Source organism: Pseudorca crassidens, chromosome 19 (assembly GCF_039906515.1).
Source record: "Pseudorca crassidens isolate mPseCra1 chromosome 19, mPseCra1.hap1, whole genome shotgun sequence".
Lineage (NCBI taxonomy): Eukaryota > Metazoa > Chordata > Mammalia > Artiodactyla > Delphinidae > Pseudorca > Pseudorca crassidens.
The window spans coordinates 13,452,442-13,477,911 of record NC_090314.1 but is presented as its reverse complement, the minus strand read 5'-3'; the positions used below and the strand labels follow the sequence as shown (position 1 = coordinate 13,477,911).

The 25,470-nt window shown below is 51.7% G+C and overlaps 1 protein-coding gene and 1 long non-coding RNA gene across 4 annotated transcripts in view; both read left to right on the top strand.

Annotated features, from left to right (window-relative positions):
* The first annotated feature begins 351 nt into the window (after window positions 1–351).
* On the top strand, window positions 352–8,419 carry AIPL1 (aryl hydrocarbon receptor interacting protein like 1). The gene is made up of 6 exons (XM_067714898.1): window positions 352–447; window positions 1,052–1,231; window positions 5,754–5,942; window positions 6,949–7,125; window positions 7,252–7,393; window positions 8,127–8,419. Exons 1-6 carry the CDS (start codon window positions 352–354, stop codon window positions 8,327–8,329), a joined length of 987 nt encoding a protein of 328 aa, XP_067570999.1. The 3' UTR covers window positions 8,330–8,419.
* A 6,905-nt stretch (window positions 8,420–15,324) lies between these two features.
* The window catches only part of LOC137212705 (uncharacterized), a 200,174-nt gene continuing 190,028 nt past the window's right edge, over window positions 15,325–25,470 (top strand). For all 3 annotated transcript variants that reach the window (XR_010937590.1, XR_010937589.1, XR_010937591.1), the window contains exon 1: window positions 15,325–15,569. This is a non-coding gene — a long non-coding RNA (uncharacterized lncRNA). The remainder of the gene's footprint in view (window positions 15,570–25,470) is intronic.

The window sequence follows — 25,470 nt, the reverse complement described above, 5'->3', positions numbered from 1 at the left end:
ATCGAACCCGGGCCCCCTGCATTGGGAGCGTGGAGTCTTAACCACCGGACCACCAGGGAAGTCCCCTCCTGTCTTCTTTAAGAAAGCTCCAGCTGTCTTCCCTCCTTCTTAGGGTGGGATGGAACAGAAGCTGAGGCAGTAACAGTGGATGTCAGGCAGGGTCCCTGCGTCACTGCTAGAAGCAGAGGATGGGACGGCGGCCAGGCTGCCGGGAGTGGCTCCACCCTATTCCTTTCATTCATACCCAACCCCCGCTCCCCCCCCCCCGCCCTTCCCCCGCTCAGCCACCTAAGTGCCTTCCTCTAGGCAGATTATCTCAGCTGGGCTGGACATCACCCTGCACCTGGAGCCATGGATGCCGCTCTGCTCCTCAACGTGGAAGGGATCAAGAAAACCATTCTGCATGGGGGCACGGGGGAGCTCCCAAACTTCATCACCGGAGCCCGAGTGAGTGCGGCCCGCCCCCCAGACCAGTGAAAAGCCCCCATGGCAGCCTTCTGCATTCCAGCTTGGCCACAGGGCACTGCAAACAGCCTTCGTCAGCTTTGCCAACAAATGGCCAGGAGGTCCTTGCTGGAATTATCAACCGCCCCTCCCCTTGCCTCTGCCCCAGGCATCTGGGTAGCTCTGAAGTGGTGCCCATTCACGGGGTTTTTTTTGATACTTTGCAAATTAAACTTCAGCGTGGAATGCGGGTGGGGCTTTGGGAATTTTCTGAAGTCCCAAATGCTGAGGGAGAAGGAGGGGCCTTCAGGGCTCGGGGTGTTTGTCCGGGGATCTCTGGTGGGCTCCTAGACGGAAGATGGATGTGTCTGGGTCTGCGGCCTCAGATCTAGGGCGTGTTTAAGGCAGGACTTCCTGACCTGCAGAGCTGTCGAGCGTGGGATGGGGTCCTTTAGGAGGGAGTCGGGGAGGGCAGGCTGGTGGGCGGGGATGCTCTAAGGTCTGATGGGGGTTGGGAGAGGACAGCCCAGGGAGTCGGTGATAGGGATGGCTTCTGCTGGGCCTCGGGAGCTATGTCTAGACCAGGGTCTGCTCTCTTGGTGACCAGGTGACCTTTCATTTCCGAACCCTGAAATGTGATGATGAGCGGACGGTGATAGATGACAGCAAGCAGGTGGGCCATCCCATGCACATCATCATCGGGAACATGTTCAAGCTGGAGGTCTGGGAGATCCTGCTGACGTCCATGCGGTTCAGCGAGGTGGCCGAGTTCTGGTGTGACACCATCGTGAGTAGGCCCCGCCCATCCGCTTTGCAGGGCTGCTGTGTTTCAGGAAAGTGAGGGTAAAACAAAACTCTGGAGAGAGAACACTGCCCGCTCCTTCTCAGCTACGGTAGCGGCGAAGATGGATTCCCCCAAAAGAATAGGTGCTGCTAGAGTGACAATCGGTGTCAAGGCTGGCTGGTGGGATGTGGGTGCAGGGCCCACCTCACAGCCCTCACTTTTGGGCAGGATTATTGGATCCTGGAGACTTTTGGCCGCTGGTCGTCTTCTGCCCTTCTCCCCACTCCTACCAACATTGCAAAATTGTCTTCTCATTTATAGCACCCTTAGCAGTCATCCAGACAAGGCATTCTCCTGGGTGGTCCAGATAGAAAGGGCAAAACTCACTGACCTTTAAACAAACATTTCTTATGGAAACTTTCAAACTTATACAAAAGTCGGCAAAAAGGCATAATCAACTTCCAAATACCCATCACCCTATGCCAGGCACCATCACTCCACGGCCAGTCTTGTTTCATCTAAACCCATCCACTTTCCTTCCTCATCCCCTGTGGTTAAAGCACATTCCAGACGCCGTAGCATTTCATCTGTAAATACTGCAATTTGTATCTCTAAAAAGGATATTAAAAAACATGACCTCAATATCCTTATTAAAAAAAAACCCAATAATTCCTTAATGCCAGCTAGTATCCGGTCACTGCTCAAATTTCTCCAGTTGTCTCCTCATTCACTCCTGCTGGTTGGTTTGCTGAAATCAGGATCAAAACAAAGTCCATGCCCAGAGCTTTGTTAATACATCTCTTAAGTCTCCTTTCGTTTACGGGTTCTCCTCTCTCTTTTTTTTCCTGGACGTGGATTTGTTGAAGAAACTGGGTAACTTGTCTTGAAGTTCCAATGTTCTGATTTTGCTGGTTGCTTTGCCGTGGACTTGTCAAACACATTCCTCGATCCCCAGTATTTTCTATAACCTGTGTACCTCCACATCTGCTTACCTCTCTTACTGTGATGTTAAGATTGGTTGGTGGGCTCAGGTGTTGACAGCCTGACCCAGCCATTACCAAGCTCCTTCTTTTTTTTTTTTTTTAATTTTATCTTTATTGGAGTATAATTGCTTTACAATGGTGTGTTATTTTCTGCTTTATAACAAAATGAATCAGTTATACATATACATATGTTCCCATATCTCTTCCCTCTTGCGTCTCCCTCCCTCCCACCCTCCCTATCACACCCCTCCAGGCGGTCACAAAGCACTGAGCTGATCTCCCTGTGCTATGCAGCTGCTTCCCACTAGCTATCTATTTTACGTTTGGTAGTGTATATATGTCCATGCCACTTTCTCACTTTGTCTCAGCTTACCCTTCCCCCTCCCCATGTCCTCAAGTCCATTCTCTAGTAGGTCTGTATATTTATTCCCATCTTACCCCTAGGTTTTTCATGATATCTTTTTTCCCCTTAGATTCCATATATATGTGTTAGCATACGGTATTTGTCTTTCTCTTTCTGACTTACTTCACTCTGTATGACAGACTCTAGGTCCATCCACCTCATTACAAATAGCTCAATTTCGTTTCTTTTTATGGCTGAGTAATATTCCATTGTGTATATGTGCCACATCTTCTTTATCCATTCATCTGATGATGGACACTTAGGTTGCTTCCATGTCCTGGTGATTGTGAATAGCCAAGCTCCCTCTTGATATCAAGCAGTGGCTTTAGCAGCCATTGGTGGACGGCCAGATCCATTATTTCACCAGGGGCCACTGACATTTTTTTTTTTTTTTTGCGGTACACGGGCCTCTCACTGTTGTGGCCTCTCCCATTGCGGAGCACAGGCTCCAGATGTGCAGGCTCAGCGGCCATGGCTCACGGGCCCAGCCGCTCCGCGGCATGTGGGATCTTCCCGGACCGGGGCACGAACCCGTGTCCCCTGCATCGGCAGGCGGACTCTCAACCACTGCGCCACCAGGGAAGCCCAGGCTGGTAATTTTTATGCCACGACGATTACTGGTTTTTCCAATAGTCCCCCTCATCTCCCCTCAGCTCACAGCTGCTGTGATTGCACATGCACACACACACACACACACACACAGACACACACACACACACACAGACAGACACACATACACACACTTCTTTCCAGAGTCATTTACCCATCTATACATCCATGTTTTATCCATCCTTCTATCCACACACTTAGGCATCAATTCACCCATCCTTCCCTTCAACCAGAATTATTCATAATCCATTTTTCCATCACTCTGCATCCACCCATCATCTATCTGTAGGTCTATCTAAAAACATTCAGTGCACCAGGTTTGGCCTGTGCTAGGTGTTAGAGACTAAACAGGCAAAGTCCCCATCCCTCAAGGAACTTGAATTCTGGGGGAGGAGCAGACACCTAAGCAATTACAATGCAGGGCAGGTAGTACCACGATATACGTGAGTGAGGACAGAGTGGTTTAGAGCCACAGGAGGGGAGCAACTAACTGCTTGAGGATCATAGGAGGAATTTTTTCAAGAAGATGACATTGAGCTGGGTATTGAAGGATGAATAGGAGTTCACCAGGCCTAGAAGTGGGAAGAGAGTTAGCATCCAGGCCAGGGAGTGTGAAGAGGCAGGGGCCGTCAGGGGCTCTGGGAGCTTCTGCCCTGAAATGTACTACCACCCCCTCTACCCAGGGAGCACACTGGTCTCTATGAGGAATTTTCTGCTGGTGCCCAGTCTGGTGATGCCAGGGGTTGCAAACTCAAATACCACAAGGGCCAGGGCCCCTGGGTGACTGAAGGTCATCTGCTCCATTCACAGTGGGCAGCTGCTCCTGAGCTCCAACGGGATGGCTGCTGTGTGAAAGAGGCAGGTCCGGTGTGGCTGGATAGTCTGAGTTTTATAGACAAACCAGAGATTTTCATTAGTCCATGAATTCTCTCAGTGCTTAAGTGTTGGCAACTAATTACGTGAAGGATAAAACAAAACGAATCTGGGAGCTGAATGGTGGCCTCCAGGATGCCAGTTTGCAATTTCCAGATAGATAGAGCCCCTCGGACAGAAACAGGCTGTGGCCTTGAAGCCCCAGAGAGGGGCAGTGGTCCCGGGGTCCCCCTGCCCAGTCTCAGTGGAGATGCTGCAGAGGTGGGTGCAGGGCCCTGGAGTTCTGCTCCTTCTTCTGGCCTGTATTCTTCTTCTTGGGATGTCTGCCCACTCCCAGTGGCATCCTACAGTCCACTGTGCCAACCAGCATCCCTGGTTGTGCTAGGGTGGCAGGTGGCTAATGGGACAAGGCCTTGGTCTGAGGTCATGTCCAAGCAGCCTCTCATTCCTGGGGTCAGCAGCTGAGCACTGACTTTCTGGGAGGCAGGGGGCTGCGAGCTGGGGCTGCTGTGTGAGGGCCAGGAGTGCGCCCTCCCCACAGCAAGCTGTTCCCGGGGGGCCCCTCCCTCCCTTCATCCAGCTTTAATCTCAACAGGCTTAACGGCCATCTGGTCACCCAGCTCACAGAGAAGCTGAAGGTACTCCGGGCTAATCCTGGCTGGTGGAGGTAGGGAGGGGGTGACCTTCATCCCCTTGCTGGTGACTTGGAGACCAAGCTGGACCATTCCTGCCCCTTCACTTTCCCAGTGGTGTGTCTTTACTGGAGTTGCGGTGCAGGAGCCTGAGATGGGCCATCTCAGGACCCAGCCCCTGGAGAGCGGTTCTCAGAGCTCGTCTGGGGGCATCCCAGCTCACAGATGGGGCAGCTGAGGCCAAGCTGGCCTAAAATGCCACAGGCCTTGCCGGAGGCCAAGCAGCTGATTTTCCTAGCCTTCTTCCACCCCGAGGGTGGCCACCCCAGCTCCTGGTGCTGGGTGAAGCTGTGATGAGCTGGCCCTATATCCGCACCATCTCATTTATTTAACCCCTACACCAGCCTCACTATCAGATAGCTGCAATCCAGGGGATGGGAGCTCAGGGAGCTGCAGTGACCTGGACTCACTGTCAGTCAGCTGCACCATCAGGACACCAACCTGGCCCTCTTGGGCCCAGAGCCTTGCTCCTTCCACAGCTCTCCATGCTCCCGTCCCTGCGGGTCACAGGCTTCACGGACTGAGGGGTCTCCTTGGGAGAGAAACCCGTTTGAGTCGACCACAAGGGCCAGCAAGAGGCAGCATAGCATTGTGGCTAAAGCATGGTCCCCGGAGCTGGGTTTGAATCCTGACTCTCATTTCCTAGCTGTGTGACCTTAAGCAAATCACTTAACCTCTCTGGGCTCTAGTTCCCACATCTCTAAAATGGGGAGAATAGTAGGGCCTCCCTCGTTGGGTCACCTTAAGGATTAAAGGAGCTAACAGGTGTAGCGTGCTCTCCCTGGCACACAGGTAACCACAGTGATTAGTGGGGGGTACGCTGGGGTGACGAGTAGTAACAGCCATGGGGCAGGAGTAGGGAGAGAGCAGAAGTCCTGCTCTGGGGGGCCCCAGAGTGGGACTCTCTGTGGCCCAGCTGGCTCTGAGCAGGCAGCCTGATGCCATCCGCCCAATTTTCCCCACAGCACACAGGGGTCTACCCCATCCTGTCCCGGAGCCTGCGGCAGATGGCGGAGGGCAAGGACCCCACTGAGTGGCACGTGCACACGTGTGGGTTGGCCAACATGTTCGCCTACCACACGCTGGGCTACGAGGACCTGGATGAGCTGCAGAAGGAGCCGCAGCCACTGATTTTCGTAATAGAGCTGCTGCAGGTGTGACCCTGGGGCATGGGAGGTGGGGTAGGTACTGTCCCAGCATCAAAGAGCAACAGGGGTCAGTGGGCATCAAGGGGAGCCCAGCCCCACGGGTCACTGGACATCACCCAGTTCCTCTTCAGAGGAAGGGTTCATACACCACAGGGGAACTGGAATTGGACCCCTCCCCCCCAAAAAACGGTACTTTGCCTTTTCCAAGGGAAAAGCCCTTTTGGGACTAATTTTTAAAAATGTTATTTTCTTCTTTCTTACTTTCTTCTTTATTTCTATTGGTTATCTACTTCCATTTTTTCCCAAAAGTCTAGAATTACATCCTCAGCCCCAGTCCCTATGGTTTGTGGCTTCCGATCTCATTCTCCAATAGTGGGAGAGGCTGCATGGAACCATCAACAGTCTCTCCCCCAGACCCCAGAATGATTGATGGCCCCTGTCTGTGGGGCGGTGGGAGAGGCTCAAACCAGGGCAGGACTCAGCTGATGGCCAAGGCTGAGGCTCAGCCTGAGGGTTACATGGGTGAGTGCAAATAAGTAAGAACTGTGTCACCAAGGGGTCTGCTTGAACAGCTGGGCGGCTTGTGCGCTGCAAGAGGGCATCCCCTCTAAGGTGCTCATTAGAGACATTATATACTTGTGCTTTTATAATAATATTTTCCCAACAGATGGCAATAAAGTGTCCTGTTCTAATGAAACGAGTATCATGGCAATTTTCTGAATATTAGAAGTAAAGTGTGTTGACAAAGGAGTACCTTTTCTTAATTTGCACAAAGGCTCTGATCTAGGGTAAGGCCCTGGGTGGGGGGCTTGTTGCTTCCTTCCCCTGTTTGTATGTGTTTGGCCAGCAAGCATGATTCTGCCCGCAATCTTCACTGTGGAAAATGAAGAGCTGATTTCAGCAAGATGTGCTGCGTCCACTTTCTCTGGTCCCCTGCAAGGGAAAGGGACTGCCCTGCTGGGCTTCGAGCACTCGGGGTCCCTGCCTTACTGACCTGCAGCTCTTGGGGCAGGTGGAGGCCCCCAGCGAGTACCAGAGGGAGACCTGGAACCTGAGTAAAGATGAGAAGATGCAGGCGGTGCCCATTCTCCATGGAGAAGGAAACCGGCTCTTCAAGCTGGGCCGCTACGAGGAGGCTTCTACCAAGTACCAGGAAGCCATCGTCTGCCTGAGGAACCTCCAGATCAAGGTGGGAGGCTGCCCGCCAGGGGGTTGGGAAGTGGGGCGCATGTGGGGGGAGCAGCCCTGCACTGACCCTGGCCGTGGGGGAGAGGGGTGGGGGCAGGGCAGCAGCAGACCTTTCTTCACCGGGCAGGAGAAACCCTGGGAGGTGCAGTGGCTGAAGCTGGAGAAGATGATCAACACCCTGATCCTGAACTACTGCCAGTGTCTGCTGAAGAAGGAGGAATACTATGAGGTGCTGGAGCACACCAGTGACATCCTCCGGCACCACCCAGGTGGGTGGCGTGAAGCAGGTCCGGGGTTGGGGGAGGAGGGTGTCCAATCCCGCCCAGGGGCCCAGAGTCACGTGCACAGACCTCCGGTGGCCTCTTCTGACCCTGTCAGGGCATCAAAACTCGCCTCCACGCAGCAGGGTTTTCCCAAGCCTATAACGATATCACAGATGATGGATGAGCTGTGCTTATTGTGGGAGGTATTTTATTTTAAGGTGCATTGGGGCAAAATATAAGCAGCTCACCAAACCTGTGTGGAGCAGTAAACGGGTTTTAAAAACGGGGGCAATCAATACAGAGAACAATATTAAGTACATTCTAGGATCCGTGATGCGCGGATATGGCGATACTTGTGAAGACGATGTTTGAGGAATGTTACAAGATCACTTACTCTGCGTCACACGCTAAATTCTCTGCATTTATCATTTCAATTAATCCTTATAGTGACCATAAGGGACTGGTGCAGGGATTGGGCTCTTCCGTAAGAAAAGAATAGAAAGTTGTGAATGTAAATTAAGTTGCAGGGCCTTGGAAGGGTCCGCGGAAGGGCGGGAAGTAGGTACTGCGATTATTATCGTCCGTACTTTATAGTGGAGGAGACAGGCTCTGGAGGTACAGAGAGGTCAAGGCTCAGGGTCAAGATTAAGGGTTGTGTAAGCTGGTCAAGCCCCGCCGGGCGCGGGGTCGGTGCTGCCTCTGGGTCTGGGTGGCGGGTCCAGCTGGGTCTTCCCCGCAGGCATCGCGAAGGCCTACTACGTGCGGGCCCGGGCTCACGCCGAGGTGTGGAATGAGGCAGAGGCCAAGGCTGACCTGGAGAAAGTGCTGGAGCTGGAGCCGTCCATGCGGAAGGTGGTGCGCAGGGAGCTGAGTCTGCTGGAGAACCGCATGGAGGAGAAACGCGAGGAGGAGCGTCTGCGCTGCAGGAACATGCTGCGCTAGTGCGCAGGCGCCAGACCTCCCGCCTCCGGCTCCCGCCTCCATTGGCCCCTCCCTCAACCCGCCCCAGCCCGCCGCCACTTCGCCGCACACTGACCCTTCCGCCCCAGCCGGACAGCAGTGTCACTTTTTAAACTTTTAATTTTAAAAGTCAAAATAATTCATGTGTCGACTGAAAAAGTAATGCACAACCTAGAGGTTGAGAATTATGTTTTATTCAGCGGACTTTCTGAGGACTCCCGCCCCAGAAGACAGCCTCTCAGATAGCCCTGAGGGACTGCTCCGAAGAGGTAAGGGAGGAGCCAGGATGTATAGGAGTTTTTGCAACAAAGACCAGATAGTCGGAACTTCAAAAGATTACCATTAATGAAAGAAAATCAGACATATCAAGTTAATGAGTTTAGCACTTTTCTCGGTCCGGGAAGATGCGAGAGTCTGGGCTCCTTGAAAACATTCCTTTGAGATACACCTTAATTATTATATGTAGACTCAGCATCCTCCTTTTTTCCATCCTGAATCCTCTCAGGGTGCACATTGTGGGTGGCTGTAACATCCTTTGTTTGCTAACGTGGCAAGCAACATTTTTTATTGATACATGCCAGGGTTAACAAAAAAAAACCCCAAAACCCCAAAGGGCACAGAAGAGCTTATGGATAAAAATGAAGTTTCCTGCCCTATCTCTCCCATCCCTTAGCCTAGAGCTAGCCGGTTTTTTTTCTTGTTTTGTTTTTTTGAGGTACGCAGGCCTGTCACCGCCGCGGCCTCTTCCGCTGCGGAGCACAGGCTCCCAACGCGCAGGCTCAGCGACCATGGCTCACGGGCCCAGCCGCTCCGCGGCATGTGGGATCTTCCCGAACCGGGGCACGAACCCGTGTCCCCTGCATCAGCAGGCGGACTCTCAACCACTGCGCCACCAGGGAAGCCCCGAGCTAGCAGTTTTAATGGACCCTGTGTTTTACTCTTTTGGTAGTTTTCTCTATCTCTATATGTTTAAATCAGCTTCCCCACGTGTGTGGGTTTTTTTGGGGTTTTTTTTGCTGTACGTGGGCTTCTCACTGTTGTGGCCTCTCCTGTTGGCGGAGCACAGGCTCCGGACACGCAGGCTCAGCGGCCATGGCTCACTGGCCCAGCCGCTCTGCGGCATGTGGGATCTTCCCGGACCGGGGCACGAACCCGTGTCCCCTGCATCGGCAGGCGGACTCTGCTTTTTACCCCACGTCAATGAAAAGTGAGAATTGAATGCTTTGATGCTTTCTGATCCCTTCCTTCCCTCCCCTTCTCCTAATTTCGGATAGTTACATTGCTGGTTCTTTGCTTGCTTATTTTTGTAACTTGGTATTTATTCTTCACCTAGAACTCTCTGCTGGGCCGCAGGGACTCTCTTTTGTGTAGGATGAGGGTGGCAGCATTGGGACCTCCCCTCTCATCTCCCACTTCTTCCTCCCTAACCGGTTTGATGTACCTTTACTCTCCCATCATCCTGGCTGTTAACGTCTGTGTTCTGTCTGTCACCAAAATGAAGTCTTCTATGCTTTGTTCATCGGTTGACTCTAAAATCTGAAAAAATCAATAGACATCATTTACCTGAATATGGCCGTGTAGTATGATTGCAATTTTCTGTGGTTCCAAATTCATGACCCCTGGACCACCAGAATGAGGATGTTCCTGGCGACTGGAGTGGCAGCGTCTATATTAACATGGGATTTCCGCCCCCCCCCCTTCTTTTCTCTTTTGTGGCACTAGGAGATTTGAGGTTTAAGTCCTCCGACCGTGGAGGAAAGAGGGTTAATTTTTGGTTGAATCAGGCTCGGTGTCTGATGGGCTGCCAGGTATACTATCAGAGAACCAGGTGGAGATTTTAAAGGAAGTCCAAGGAAGGGGTCATTATGACCTGCAGAAGATGGAAGGGAGGAATGTCCTGAGGCCGGAAAGAAGGCTCTGAGCTAGAGAAGGAGCAGGGTGGAGGCTGTGGGACTCTGAGAGTGGAGGGGACCTTCACGTGCTCCCGGCTGCCCTGAAAAAAGGCCTGGGTGGTGTCTGGACAGGCAGAGTCTCAGGGGCAGCTCAGAATCAGATGAAGAGCCCGGCAAATGGCATTATTTGAGGACAGGAGCTGTGGTCTGCAAGCTTCCCAGCCTCCACTGCCCTGTCCATATTGTGTGTGCAGCGTCCCCACTACTTCCCCTTTTCCTGGGGATAGTGAATATCTCACTTCATTTGTGGTCCCCACAGCGGGATTGATGCCTGACTGTATCCCAAGACCCTGTGTGGTCCTGTCCAGTGCATCCTGGGTGGAAGGCTCCCCTCCTGATGCCCCAGGACATTTGCAAACCCAAGAACAAAGAGGGGTAGGGGCCAGGACCCCCGTGAAGTGTGGCGGGAGACACCCTGGCATTAGTAGTTGAGGTGTTGAACTCAAACAACTGGAGACACCCCCCCCCCCCCCCGCCCCACCAAACTGCAGCAGCCATTTGAGACGTTTCTGTTACAAAAGCCCTGGGAATTCTTTCTCACATGGCAAACAGTGGATTAAAATCAAGCCACATTTTGGTTCATGACTTTCTAGGCCAGCTTTCCCCCAGCCTCGTCTGCACCCAGCATTTCTAATTGCCTGTCTTTTCTTTTTAAATGGGGGACACAAATCATAACGTGCCTTTGACATACCCTCAGCTTCTTAATCATGGTTTTTGCACGGTCTCTCTTTGCTTTCCTGGTCCAGCTCTCTTGGTTTTCTCAGTGGACTCCCTCCTGCTAATTTTTGCCTTGTCAAGCACGCTTTTTGTGTGCTTCTCTTGTGTGAATTCGTGTGTGTGTGTGTGTGTGTGCGTGAGAGAGAGACAGAGAGAGAGAGAGAGAGAGAGAGAGAGAGAGCAGGGACACACCATCCTCTTGTTACTGTCCTCCAAAGGCAGCGAATGGGACAACATCACCACTTTTCAGAATTCACGGCATCTCATACTTCATCTCACTAGTGCCTGGGGAGGTGGAATGCAGAGATGGGGAGAGCTGACTCCGGGCCCCATAGCAGGCAGCCTTTCCAGCCAGGCCTCTGGTCCTTGCACTGGCTTCCTTGTGTCTCCAAGGAGGTCTTGGCTGGCCATATCGAGGCCGGTGCATGCAGGAAGTAGCAGGGGCAGCTCCTGAGGGTCCCTTTTGACTGTTTCCAAGGGATCTAGCTGGAAGCCTTTGTTTTTGAGAGGCCAGCAGGGGGCAGCAGAGAACAAGCAGATTGTAGTTCCCCGTCCAGGAGCTGGACTTGGCCGGGAAAACTTGGGGCTCTGGAGGTGGCGGCTCCCCTGGGGCCCTGACCGCCCCTACTCCTACAGGGTCAGGCTGACTGGCAACAGGCGGGAGGTGTTTAGAACCCTGGAATCAGCATGCCAGCCGACTAGGGCCTCAGTCTCATCCCCTTGTACAGATGGGGAAACTGAGGCTCAGAGAATGCCAGTAACCTTCTAGATGCCACTCCAAAGCTGGGGTAGACGGAGATTAGCATCCAGGTTTCCAGGATTCTGGGCTGGGCCTTTCTCACCAGACAGTCCATACACGGGTATGATGTTTTTTGAAAAAACGAAAGGAGAAAAATATGAAACTTCTATTAGAGAGCAACCCAGAGCATGTCTATAGGCTTAGTTTGGGAGCAGTTGGAGGGGTAAACGTGAGCGGGGCTCGTGTGGGCCTCACAGCCCGTTACTGGACGAGTTCTTGTGCCCGACACACAGGGAGGCCAAACAAACCGAAACGTTGGAGTTTGGAGCAGAGAAAGATTTATTGCAGAGCCATGGAAGGAGTCGGGTGGCTCATCCTCCCAAAAAACCCCGAACTCCCCAAAGGGTTTCAGCAAAGCATTTTTAAAGGCAAGGTGACGGAGGGGTGTACTTGCTCGCTGCACACTTGTTGGTGCCAGAACTCTCTGTTGTTCCAGCTGTCTCCTTAGGTCAGGTTGCCATGTTCCTGTAAACCTCCAACAAGATGAGTGTTATTCTCTGTTCTGCAACTTTTTATTTCTATATGAATGGAAAAGTGTTATACCCTTAAGGGTCAGAGCCTTGAGAATGGGCTATCCTGTATATTTTAGGCTATAGGCAACATTCTTAGCTGGAAGCAAAGGCAATAGAACATAAAGGTTAAAGTGAAAGAAACATCTAGTACCAATTGTTCTTCCCTATGACTCCCTCTCTGGCCTGCCCCCTCTGAGAATCATTACTGCTTAACCAAGGCATTTGTTCCCACGTCTGAGTCACCCTCCTGACCTCTGTCTAGTGGGGTTTACATGATGCAACACCAGAAAGTGATTTGGGAGGGTGGCAGGGGGCTGGGGACCAGGCAGAGGGACCCCCTTGGGTACTGTGCAGGTGCATTAGGCTTCTAGTGTTGCTGTAGCTAATTACCACAAACGTAATGGCTTAAAACAGCACAAATTTATTCCATTACAATTCTGGATGTCAGAAGTCCCCAAATGGGTCACTAGGCTTGTTTTCTTTTTGGAGGCTCCAGGAGAGAATCTGTTTCCTTACTTATTCCAGCTTCTAGAAGCCCTTGCATGCCTTGGCTTGTGGCCCCATCCTCTGTCTCCAAAGCCAGCGGAGCAGCATCTTCCACTGCGTCTGTGTTCCTCTCCTTCCGTCATCACATCCCCTCTGTGGTGACCCCCTTGCCTCCCTCTTACAAGCACCCTTGTGGACACATTGGGCCCACCTGGATAATGCAAGATGATCTCCCCATCTCCAGACCCTTAAGCACACGTGCAAAGTCCCTGCTACCACGAAGGTAACCTATTCACAGGTTCTGGAGATTAGAATGTGGGCACCTTTGGGGGCCATTATAGAGCCTACCACAGCCAGCTGGTTTCTTTTTGTCCCCAGATCTGTTCTCTGGCCTGCTCTGTCCCCTGAGAGGCTCAACACGGTGATGTGTCCAAGCTCCCTGGCCCTCCAGCCTCCAGTTGGGTTTGGCCAACAGGAGGTACCAGCAGGAGATCTGTGTGGGAGGAGAGTGAGGCTGGGTCTCTGTTTCTCCCACTCCCTTCTGGCTGGGTTGTGGTTTTGCTGTGTCTATGCTCTTTGTTCTGTGGTCACAGTTGGGGACAGGGAGCCCTTCTAGGCCACAGCTCTCACTGCTCCCCAGAGCAGCAGCCCCTCCCCTGGTCCTTCAGCCCCACCCGTCCCCTAAGGTGCCCCTCATTCTTTGCTGGTTCCCCCGACCCCACCTGCACCTTCATTCAGCTCTCTGCAGTGGCACCTTCAACTGGGCCCCCTGTTCTCTGCCCAGATGCTGCTGAACAGGCATCACGTCTCCTCCAGAATGGAAGGAGAGGAGGGAAGCTGAGAGGTAGAGAAGCACATGCAGTGTCACCCAGCTAGTCAGGGGCAGGGGTGGAATTTGAATTCCGACCCGGATGAATGGGGACTAGAGTCAGCATTTTACTGCCCCACCGGGCAGGGCCCCCTCTCAGGAGGTGAGGACCCCTTCAGTGGCAGAACCCTCGCCATGAGAGGGGCTCAGCTAGAAGGGGCATCTAAGGGTTTGGTGCGTGTCCCGAAGCTGATGGCATGGCAGAGGGCTATAGCGCGTGCCCAGTTACTGCTTGTCACAGGCCAAACCACCTCCTCGTCCATGAGACATGGCCAGGCAACCTCAGTCAGATGCATTTAGCCAACAGTTCAACCTTCAATAGCGCGGGCTCCGCTGGAGGCTTGGTGTGAGCCCGGGGACGAATCAGCACCCCTCTTTGAGTGCCTTTTCCCTTGCGTCACGTTGGGCAGTGTAGGTGCCACTTGGCAGACGAGCCTCAGCTCTGGGGAGGATGCTGCTTGCCCGGGTCACACAGCTGGACTCAGTGAGTGGCAGTGGTGAGGATAACCCAAACTAAAGAGCGGGGCTGGCATTTCTTTTAATTTCCTGCAAGGCTATTGCTCCTAGGGGGTCCAGGCAGCAGGTGAGAGTAGAGAGAGCTGGGGAGTGAGGGGCCACCTGGGCCTTCCCTGGCTCCTGATTTCCCCTGAATAATAGATGCTTCATGGAAAGTGCTGGAGCCCTGGCTTCCCCGCGACCACTGTCTGCGTGATGACGGCCAGGCAGCCCAGGTTTGAGTCCTCGGATAGCCACCCTCTGGTTGCCTGCTTTTCCCTCCTCCTCCCTGGGTTTCCCATGTCTTGTACCAGAGACTCTGTCTTGAACTTCACCTTGATTGATCGGCCTGCGAATGAGGGACCGCCGTGGCGGCCTCCAAGTACCTGCTGTTTTGGGGGAGGCTGCCCCACCCCCGCACAGCCTTCTCCCCCATCCCTCCCCTCTCAGGGCTTTCAAGGACAGGTTAGGTACGGCCCCATGCTTCTGTATGGCCATTTCGCGTGTGCAGAGTTCCTGGCCTAATTACAATGGCTCCATTACTTCAGGTATTCTCATTAGCGTGAGAATCCGACGAACGAAGAATCTCGCCTTTCCTCCTGCCTCCAATAAAAATATCATTTGAAGATGTAATGGAGCATTTGTCTCTCCTCAGCAGTCTTGAGGCTGGACGCTTTTCCTGAGTGTGACAGTCTCTGGAGGGCAGAGAATTTCTTCCGCTTCGTTCTCTGCCACGGCCCCCGTAGCTAGAATAATGCCTGCCCCACACCACGGGCTCAGAAATACCCGCTGGTCATGACCCAACATAGTCCATTTCTTTATGAAAAACACGTCGTGATTCCTGCATGTGTGAGGACCCTCAGAAAGTATCCAACAGCTTATTTTGCAGATGGAGAAACTGAGGGCCAGAGATGAGAAGGGACACGTCCAAAGTCACAACAGTGAGTTGATGACAGGTCCAGGGCTGGGATGAAGTGTGTGGCCAGCATTTTCTCCACCAGTCCACTTACAATCTGTGGCTCTGTTTGCATGCCAACATTTTCCTTCTGTGTCACCAATTTTTTTTTTCTCTACTCTTTGGTGGCATGATGGGATCCCCCCCCCCGCCCCTTTTTAAACCTCCACCCACGCTCTGTTCTTCTGAATGTCTTATGAGGCCCCTGGTTTGCCTGCCTCCTGGCTGACAGGCTCAGCTATCCCAGCCCCCAGCTGGGGCTGCCCGTGGGTCTCACCTTCCCAGCCTGCATTAGGAAGGAAGGACGGAGACCTACGTTCTTCAGAGCTGGTTGCCCAGGGCGGGCTGCGACCACAACCAGACTGCCAGCTCCTTGATGAGTTAGGAGAGAGACACCCAGAGACAGAGGCAGAGGGATCTCTCTCCAGGTGGTTACAGGTAAGCAGTATAACTGGGGACCAGTTGGCAGCCTGTTGCCCCCCTTGTGGCCTGAGAAGTAGGGAAGCAAGTTGGTGAGGGAGAGAGGCATGAGACAGATGTATAGAGAGGAGAGAGAGGGGGAGAAAGGAAGAGTAGGAAGATAAGAGGGAGAGGAAGAGGGAGCAAAAAGGAGGAAGAAGAGAGAATTTTTAAGATCTGATTCCCCGTGTGCAACACCCATGCACCCTAATAATAAGTCAGACCTTCTGCAGAAGCTGTCAAAACGCCTTAACTAGGCCCTCCTAAAGGAAGAGTTGGATGGGATCAGCCGGCAGACAAATGCCCAGTTCACTGAGGTCTGCTGCAGAGTGACCTTGAGTCCGAGGCACAGGCTTCCCTTCCCCTCTGGGCGCAGGCAGGAAGGGGTGAGGGTAGCTCTGTCCAATAGGAAGATAGTACCGGTCACGAAGGTAGCTTAGGATTTTCTAGTAGCCATCTTAAAAAAATGGGAAAGGAAGTAGGTGGCGTTAATTTGAACCCAGTCTGTCAAGGATGTTATCATATTACCATTCATGAGACACTTTGCACTCTGATTCTCACACTAAGTCTTTGAAGTATAGTTGATGCGTCCAGCACGTCCCAGTTCAGACCAGCTGAACTCCAGGTGCTCAGTCATCACAGGGCATAGAGGCTACTGTATTGACAGTGAATATACACCCCCTCCTGTTCTGACCCTGGACACCGTAAATTCATTTTACCCATTCTTGAGCTTCATAGAAACATGACCCAACAGTATATTCTCCCCTGCGTTCTCTCACTGCAACAGTGCACAGCCCAGTGCCTTCATCTAGAGGCGTGTTCCGGGAGGTTTTGGCCGGGGGCACCGATGGTAGTTTCGGTGGGGGCTGGGAGGGCTCTATGACAGGCTGAGGGGCCGCCACTTACAGTTGTGCAGGTTGTGCATTGCACAATTCCAGGGGGCCCCTGTTTTCCTCACTGTCATCTTGGCTATGTGCAGTTATTGGAGATCCCCAGTAGATGGCAGGAAAATGTCTTAAGGAAAGTATAGCTTTTCTTAATCTGCACAGTTGCCTTCTTGGCTAGGGCCAGGCTGCATGTTTCAGCTAAGTTGGCCTGTGAATGTTAGTTTCTGAGGGCAGGGCCTGAGCATGTCCCCAGCTGGTACTATGGGCAGTAGCAGTTGGCCAGAGCCAAGCTAGGAGGGGCAGCCGATGCCTGGGACCCTGGGCTTTCTTCTCCAACCAGCACAATCTCATCCTTGAAGGGTGTGGTGTGTGTGGGGTGCATAGCCAGGGCTGGGATTGGTGGTTAAGACAGGAGGAGGGGTGGTGGCCTCTGAGTTGATCGCCTCTGCAGACTGGCTCCTATTAGATCATTCAAGGCATCTCCCACCCCCCGCAGGAAGCTCTGGAAGGATTTCCAACCTCCATGCCCCAGATCCGAGTCTGTCTTGCTGGGGTTCTGATCTGAGGCTTAAGGGTGAGTCTCATTTTCCCACCGCACTGCAGGCGTCCTGTTCTATCTCAGGACTCAGGCGCGGCCCCCGCCTCTTGTACAGTGTGTGAGCCGACATCGATTTTCTCCAGGTCTCCCTGTGGCGCCGCAGAACCTCTCTGTCTTTTCCGGTCTGTCCCCACCTCTGCTGCCTGCGCTCCGCCCCAGAAGCTGATCTGTATGGACGTGGCTCCCTCTGGCTTCAGTTGGGTTCTTGGCAACTTCTTCTCCAGAGGAGAGTGAGGTCAGGGTTTTGTTTCCTCTGCTTTCTGCGAGGATCTCCTGGCCTGGCTGATTAAAGGTCACACCTTCTTCAGGGCAGCCCTCTGCACTCATCCCCCACTGTATTAGTCGCCCACGGCTGCTGTAGGAAATCGCCACACATCTGGTGGCTTAAAACGACACAAATCTTACAGTTCTCGAGGTCAGAAGTCTGAAATGAGTCTCAGGGAACTAAAGGCAAGGTGTCAGCAGGGTTGTGTTCCTTCCGGAAGCTCTGGGGGCAGAATTCCTTCCTTCCGTCTTCCGGCTTCTCTGCCTGCCTGCCTTCCTTGGCTCGTGGCTCCACAGCCCTCCATCCCTGCTTCCATCATCACATCTTCTCCGATTCTCTTCTCTCTCTTATAAGGACCTTTGTGATTACACTGGGCCCACCCCAATCACTCTGGATAATCTCCCCACCTCAAGATCACATTTGCAAAGTCCCCTTTTTCCGTGTAGGGTAACTCATTCCCAGGCTTTGGGATTTATTAGGACCTGGACATCTTTGGGGGACTGTTATTCTGCTGACCATACTTTGTGTCAGAGTTCTGGTCACCACACCCTCCCCTGCTTCCTAGAGTACTAATGGGGCGTGGCTCTTCCCGGTCTGGGGCACTGCACTGTTACACGTGGTTTCACTGTATCCTGCCCTCGCTTTTATAAAGTCCCCTTTCAAAACTTTCCTCAGATTACCCAAAGCGACGGTGCTATTGGACCCCTGCTATTCAGATTCCTGCTGAAGCTTGGCTGTTACACCTACCCAGTTAATGTAGTCTTTCCAACAATCTTTGAGGTGGATTTTCCACTCTCCCCCTTCCTCCCCAAAGGCCCATTTTATCTTTGAGGAATTTGGGGGCTGGAGGGGGGTTATGTGACTTGTCCAAGGTTGCATGGGTAGGTCACGGCAGAGCTGGGGTTTGAACTGGAACTAACTCTGACCCCAGAGCAGAGCTCTCCCTCCTGCTGTCACTGACTCTTATAGCCTGGACTGGAATTTTTCCATCCATTAGGCATTCACTCTCTGACTGCTGACATGGTAGTGATTTTCATTAAATACAAGTGACTGTTCCTCGGTGGTCCTCTTGGCTGTCCCCTTGCATGGGAACATTGGGACATTGCTGCTCTCAGTTTGGTAGTCCAAGTAAAGCTGACCATGACTACTGTCCACTTGCCGTAATGATTCCCTGGGGTCCTTCAGAGATCATCTCAGTGACACCCGTCCCGCTATCTCCAGGGCCACATCAGAGGTCAGCATAGAATGACGGTTAAGAGCGAGGGCTCTGGAATTGGACAGGCTTGCATTCCTAACCCGGTGTGACCATTTACCAGCTGTGTGATGTTGTGCAAGTTACTTAACCTCTCTGAGCCGTAGTTTCCTCACTTGTACAATGGAGGTGATGATTGTGGCTACCTTATATGGTAGTTGGGAGGCCTGAATTTGTTAATGAGCATTCTGAATTACTTAGAAATGTACTCATTGGCCAGGACAGTGAGTGACCATGTCGGCTGCTTTTATTATTACGATCACTCTGCATGCTGTCACCTCAGGGTCACCCCTACACGCACTGCGGCCGCACCCTAGCAGTCCCAGCCTCACGTTTGCCCTCAGAAAGCCCTTTGTTCAGGTGCCCTCTGTATTTTGGCAGGACCCCCACTGCCTGGCTCTAGGTGAGAGTGAATTTTCACAGCCATCCTGTAGCCCTGACAGCTCCTGCCAGTGTGGTAGTGAGGGATACCCGGCCTCGGGGAGACTGCTGCATGTTTTGTGCCAACGTGAATGGTGCAGCCTTTCACGGACATCCCTTTTTTGTAATAAATATTGCAGACGGCCAACGCTGAATCTTCAGTTCTTTCACAGCTACTTTTCAGGACCCCTTTGGGGAATTCTTCGGAAGAAGAGTGACACCAATCTCAAAACTTTGTATTCATCCTGCTGACTGCTTTGCATGTGTCTCTTAGAAATGCCTTTTCCTTTCCTGGGACTTTGCATCTCTAGCTGGCCCCTCACGGCTGCCCTGTCAGCTCCTGGGGCTGGCATCAGAAGGCCTCATCTCCGTCCGGGGCTTGTAAATGGCCCTGAGTTCAGATGTGAGGAAGGAACATTCTTTGGCCCACCGGGAGGGGAAGCTTGGCAATGGGGTAGCGGCAGCAGAGAGGCTTCCTCTGATTCAGTGAAGCCATCAGCTGTCTCTCCAAATGCTCCTTCCCCTCTGTGCCTTGTTTTGGTTAATTTAAGAACAGCTGCCCTCAGTGGGAACCGATTTCTGGCGGTGTGCAGAAGCCAGCTTCCCAGGAAGGCTGCTGGCGTGGGATCGGCAGGTTACCTGGGGATTTAGAGCCGGGGATCATCAGAGTGCCACTTTACTGCTTTCTTCCCTTCGTGAGGAGCCCCCGTCATTCAGGATGAGTAACTTGGTTATTCCTGGGGAGAGTTAGAAGCGGCTTGAGAGCCTAGAACTATGATAGAAGGAGTCTTGTGACAGACCAGATGGGTGGTCACCAAAGCCTTTTCCTTCTATCCCTGGACACACGACTGGCCTGCTTCCCGGTTCCGCCTGCAGTTAGATGGGTCCATGCGCCTGAGCTCTGGCCAGCGGAATGGGGGTGGAGGTGATGCACACTGCTTCTGAGCTTGGCACCTAAAACCCTTGCATGATCGCCTTCCTATCTGCCGAATGATGGTGCCCAAGTGTCACTGAAGCCGCATGCTTCGTGGACCATGTAACCAGGATGCTTCTCCTCACTTGCCGTCTCTTTGCCTTTTCCTCACATCCTTCCTTTCTCTTTCTTTATCCTTGGCCTTCCGCTTCTCAGTTGCCTTCTGTAAAGTATTTTACCCATTAGGTATGAGATTCCTGACTTTCAAACTATTCAGTACTGACACTTTCTGGGGAATCCATCTATCCCTACCCACACTGCCAAGAATGGGATCAGCAAAGCCAGTAAAATTCCAAATGGAGGACCCATTCTCCTAGGATGGAGATGAAGTTATGGGAGAGCTGATAACACTGCCTCTAGCTGCCAATCCAGATGGTTCCTCAATATTGTGAAAAATTAATTCCTGGTTATCTTTGAAATAAAGAAACAGAAAGCACAGATACTTAATATCTCTCAGTAAATTCCATTGTGTTCTGAGCACAAGAGTTCAAGTCACTAGCAAGGAAGGATGACTATGTCTTCATCTCCAAGTCCACATTTTATGGGGCTTGTCGTTGTAGCCCACCACAAGGCAAGTAAAATTCCACGGTCATAATCAGATTTGTCAGTAAGGATTTCTTCCCGCTAAAACTGAGATGGTTCTGTGAGTAAATCTCAAACAGGGGAATGCATCTAATTAGAATTATAATGATACTGCCCAACTTGCACTGTAGTATTCCAACCAATTTTATTCTTTTTTATTTTATTTATTTATTTATTTATTATTTTTTGGCTGCGTTGGGTCTTCGTTGCTACACGCAGGCTGTCTCTAGTTGCAGTGAGTGGGGTCTACTCTTTGTTGCGGTGCATGGGCTTCTCATTGCTGTGGCTTCTCTTGTTGCAGAGAATGAGCTCTAGGCATGCGGGCTTCAGTAGTTGTGGTGTGAGGGCTCGGTAGTTGTGGGTAGCGGGCTCTAGAGTGTAGGCTCAATAGTGGTGGCGCACAGGCTTAGTTACTCTGTGGCATCTTCCTGGACCAGGGCTCGAACCCGTGTCCCCTGCACTGGCAGGCGGATTCTCAACCACTGCGCCACCAGGGAAGCCCTATTCTTTTTTAAATTGCCAATTTAAAAATACTTCCATTCGAAAGATACACAAAGATTAGCTCTCAATTTTCAATTTTGGCTTCAATCTTACTTTAATGCAGCATCTTTCATAAGTGGGTTGTTTTTTTGTTTTTTTTTTTTTTTGCTGCAACCTTCAGCTGCTGCATTAAAATCTTCTCAGGAAAGAAACACCCACCCTGGTTTTGAGTAAAGAAAAAGTGAAATTACTAAATAAAACACAAACTATCTAAAGAGACACGTGAAGCTGGAAGACAGATCTGAAGGAACTGAGTTATCTGTCGCTTGTTCATTATAGCTGTGGGCTTACTGAGTCACAGCCTCCTGTCTTCCAAGGGAAAAAAGAATCATCCAACAAATGGTTTAAAATAATAAAACCTGAAACCACACATCATCCTTTCATCTTCATGAGAGTCCAGTTCATAATAACGTTTTGTATCAGATAGTTCTGAAGTCCCCCTCCCCCCATTGTTTGTTGGCTGAAGCATTGAAAAAAGCACCAAATTACCAGCTGTGGGGGTGGGGGTGGGGCGGAAACTGTGCTGCTTTCAGGAATGAACTTCCTGGCAATCACGCCTACTCAAACCTTCATTCCAGTTTAATTACTTAAGCTACGTGTCCAATAGTGATATCAGGTTATTGAACAAACACAGCATCTTGACACGGATGCTGAAAGCTGCCTTTGTTGAGTGATTACTGGGCATACGCAGTCCCATTTCCAGAAATGTGCCGTTCATTCAGTTGGAGCTCTCCTGCCCTTCCTTCCCCAGGCTCTGGCCAGACAAGCATCTGAACAGGGCTGCTGTGGGGAGGGAGAATGGCACTCCTTTTAGGGCAATTCCCAGACTACTCTGGACCAGGGATATCTTTTATGATCAAGTCTGAATTTCTAGATTTCAGACGTTATCTTTGTCCTATTAGGAATCCGAGGCTTAAGCGCTTGTAGATCCCACTTGCCAGCTCTTTCTTTACTTCTTCCAGCTTCCCAACACAGTTAAATCACAATTTTGGCTAAGTCAGTGCTTTGTGTTTGTATTATTATGACTGTATAAATGTTTTCACTGCCAAGCCAGAGGTATGACCCGATGATGCTTCCTTTCACGTCCTTGATTGGCTTTTTGCTTTCATTGTATTTCGTTGAATCTCATCTGGTCCCCATGGCTTTGACCATCAGGAATATACTGATGACTGTCACATTCCTGTCCCTAGCCCAGACCTCTACCTTGAACTTCAGACCTCTATATCCAGTCACTTTCTCAACATCTCCACTTGGACGTCCAATAAACTCTCAGCCTTAATGTGTCTAAAACACAACCTCTTATCTTTCCTCCTCCGCTCCCTTCCCCCTACATTCACCTGTATTCTCCCCTGTCCTGGTGAGCAGACACTCCATCCTTCCAATAGCTCAGGCTAAGAACTTTGGACCCCTTCTGATGCTCCTCTGTCTCTCATACTCCACATCCAGTCTCAGCAAATTCTGTCACCTGTGCCTGCAAAATACACGCAGAATCTGTCTCTCACCACCTCTGTCTGCCAGCGTCCTGTCCGAGCCACCTTTAGCTCCTCCCAGTCAGATTCTTACAGTATGGCCCGTAATTGGTCTCTCTGCTTCCACCGTTGTTCTCTGACAATCTATTTCAACACAGCGTTTGGAGTGATTCTTTTAAAAGATAAGATGTTCCCATTGTCCCTTTGGATCCACTCTGGCCCTCGTCTAGTTCTCTCCATGCCCTCGGAGGTTGACCACAGGGGCCAAATCAAGAGGATCCCTTGCTTTCTGGCGTGTGCTTGGGTTTGGCCAGTGGGAGGCCTTGGCAGGAGATCAAATGGTAGGAAAAGAGTGAGGTCAGGGGGTTGGTTGTGTCGTGGCCGAAGGTGGCATGTCCTATCATGAAGCCCTCTCTGCAGTTATTCTCTCCAGATGCTGGTGACTGTTTCCTCCCCTTCAGGTCCAGAGATAGGCCTCTCACTGTTACCAGCCCTGGGTACCACTCTCTCTCTACCTCTTGATTTCCCTTAACCCTGCCCACACTTTTGTAAATGGGTGCTCTCATCACAGGCTGCTGCATGGTTCCAGTGAGAGGACCATGTGTTTCTAGCTGAGGCCCCACTGATCAGCCTCCTTCACCCCATCCTTCTAGTGCCCACTCATCATTCTGATCTCAGCCCAAATGTCACTCCCTTTAGGAAGCTTCACCTGAACAGTGTAATGTTTTACTCATTCCTAGAGCCCTCTTTTCATCCTTCGGGGTACTTTTTGATAGTTTAATCATCTGCTGTCTTCTTTTTTGCTAAACTCTGGTTCCATCTTCAGGGATGGGTCTAGTGCCCATCCTCTTATCCCCAGACCCTAGCAGAGGGTCTTTGGGGACCCAGGAAACATTGCTTCAATGATGGAGCGAATGAATGACTGAAAAGACCCTCTCCTCCAAGAGGCCTTCCAGGGTCTTCCAGGAGAGCAGCCTCTCTTCTCTCTCAGCATCAGTGGCAATGGCCCATGCCACTCTTGCAGCGTTTGTCTCTTTTAGTTAATTAATTAAATTTATTTATTTATTTTTGGCTGTGTTGGGTCTTTGTTGCTGCGCACTGGCTTTCTCTAGTTGTGGCGAGCGGGGGCCACTCTTCGTTGCGGTGCGTGGGCTTCTCGTTGCAACGGATCCTCTTGTTGTGGAGCACGGGCTCTAGGCGCATGGGCTTCAGTAGTTGCGGCATGCGGGCTTCAGTAGTTGTGACTCGTGGGCCCTAGAGCACAGGCCCAGTAGTTGTGGTGCACGGGCTTAATTGCTCCACGGCATGTGGGATCTTCGCGGACCAGGGCTCGAACCCGTGTCCCCTGCACTGGCAGGCGGATTCTTAAGCACTGCGCCACAAGGGAAGCCCGCATTTGTCTCTTTTTACCTTGCTCTCTGTGGTTTGTGGCCATGCCTGCCAGCTCTCCCCACCCTGATCTCTCTCTGGATGACCTAGGTCTCAACCCTTTTGAATCTCCAGCACCTCGAGCAGTGCCCGGCACATAGTAGGTACACAATAAACAGCTGAGAGGTAAATCAATGATGGAATGCCTGAGTTTGGGAACAGACCTTGTTTATCTGTGGCTCAACACCAGATGCCCCGGGGTGGCTTATTTAATTGTCATTTTCTTTGTGAATTCATTATTGTTTTATTTCAGTGTTGTTTTTTTCCCCAAAAATCTGCTTCTCCCTGGGCCTGCAGAGATTGCTTTGAACCAGGCTGATCAAATGCTGGCCAGCTGTGTGAGGAGGGAACACAGGACCAGGGGAGAAGGAAGCTGGAGATAGGCAAAGGTGGAGCCCTGGAAACCACAGACCAAACCCCAAAGAATGCAACAGTCACGACACCACAGCCAGAGAGACGGCTGAGCCCGCAGCCCCAGGACCGCGTTCCTCTCTCAGGAGGCGCCTGGGGCTCAGAGACAGCAGCTTGGCAGTGCAAGTGGGGCTGGTGCCTTCTACCCCAGCTGTCCCTGAATCCTCACTTTCTCAGCCCTGCCTACCCCTACCAGGTAACTGTCTCCAAATCCAGCTGATTCCTTCCTTCCGGGGCACAGTGGGGGGCAAAGGCATGGTCTCTGGGGTCAGATGGGTCTGAGTTTCAGTCTTGGCTTTGCTACTTCTAGCTGTGTGACCTTGGCCTTCATCTCCCCAAGCCATAGTCTCCGTATCCGCAAAGTAGGAATGATAATAATGCTCATTGCAGACCGTTGTGAGGACTTAGAGGGGGTCATAAATAAGGAGTGATGAGCACAGTGTGTAATGTTGGCTTTGATTAAAATTGATGCTGTTGTCGACTGTTGTTTTCATACTTGTTTCAATGGCCTGAGCCCAGGCCTTTGGCTGCTAAGAGGGTGCCCAATAAAGGGCACCATGTCCAGCCAGTGGTGGAATGAGCTCCCCATCACTGGAGGTAATCAAGAAGCTACCAGATGACTTTTTTTTTTAGATGTTGGGGGTAGGAGTTTATTAATTAATTAATTTATTTTTACTGTGTTGGTTCTTCATTTCTGTGCGAGGGCTTTCTCTAGTTGTGGCAGGCGGGGGCCACTCTTCATCGCAGTGCGCGGACCTCTCACCGTCGCAGCCTCTCGTTGCGGAGCACAGGCTCCAGACGCGCAGGCTCAGTAGTTGTGGCTCACGGGCCTAGTTGCTCCGTGGCATGTGGGATCCTCCCAGACCAGGGCTTGAACCCGTGTCCCCTGCATTAGCAGGCAGATTCTCAACCGCTGCGCCACCAGGGAAGCCCCAACCAGATGACTTTTGTTGGGCTTTATGCCCTGGATGGGAGTAGTGAGGGCCAGGGTGGTTGGCCTGGAGGGTCCCCAGTCAGTTACTGAGGAGAGGTTTTCATTCTGTTAAACAGTGAGC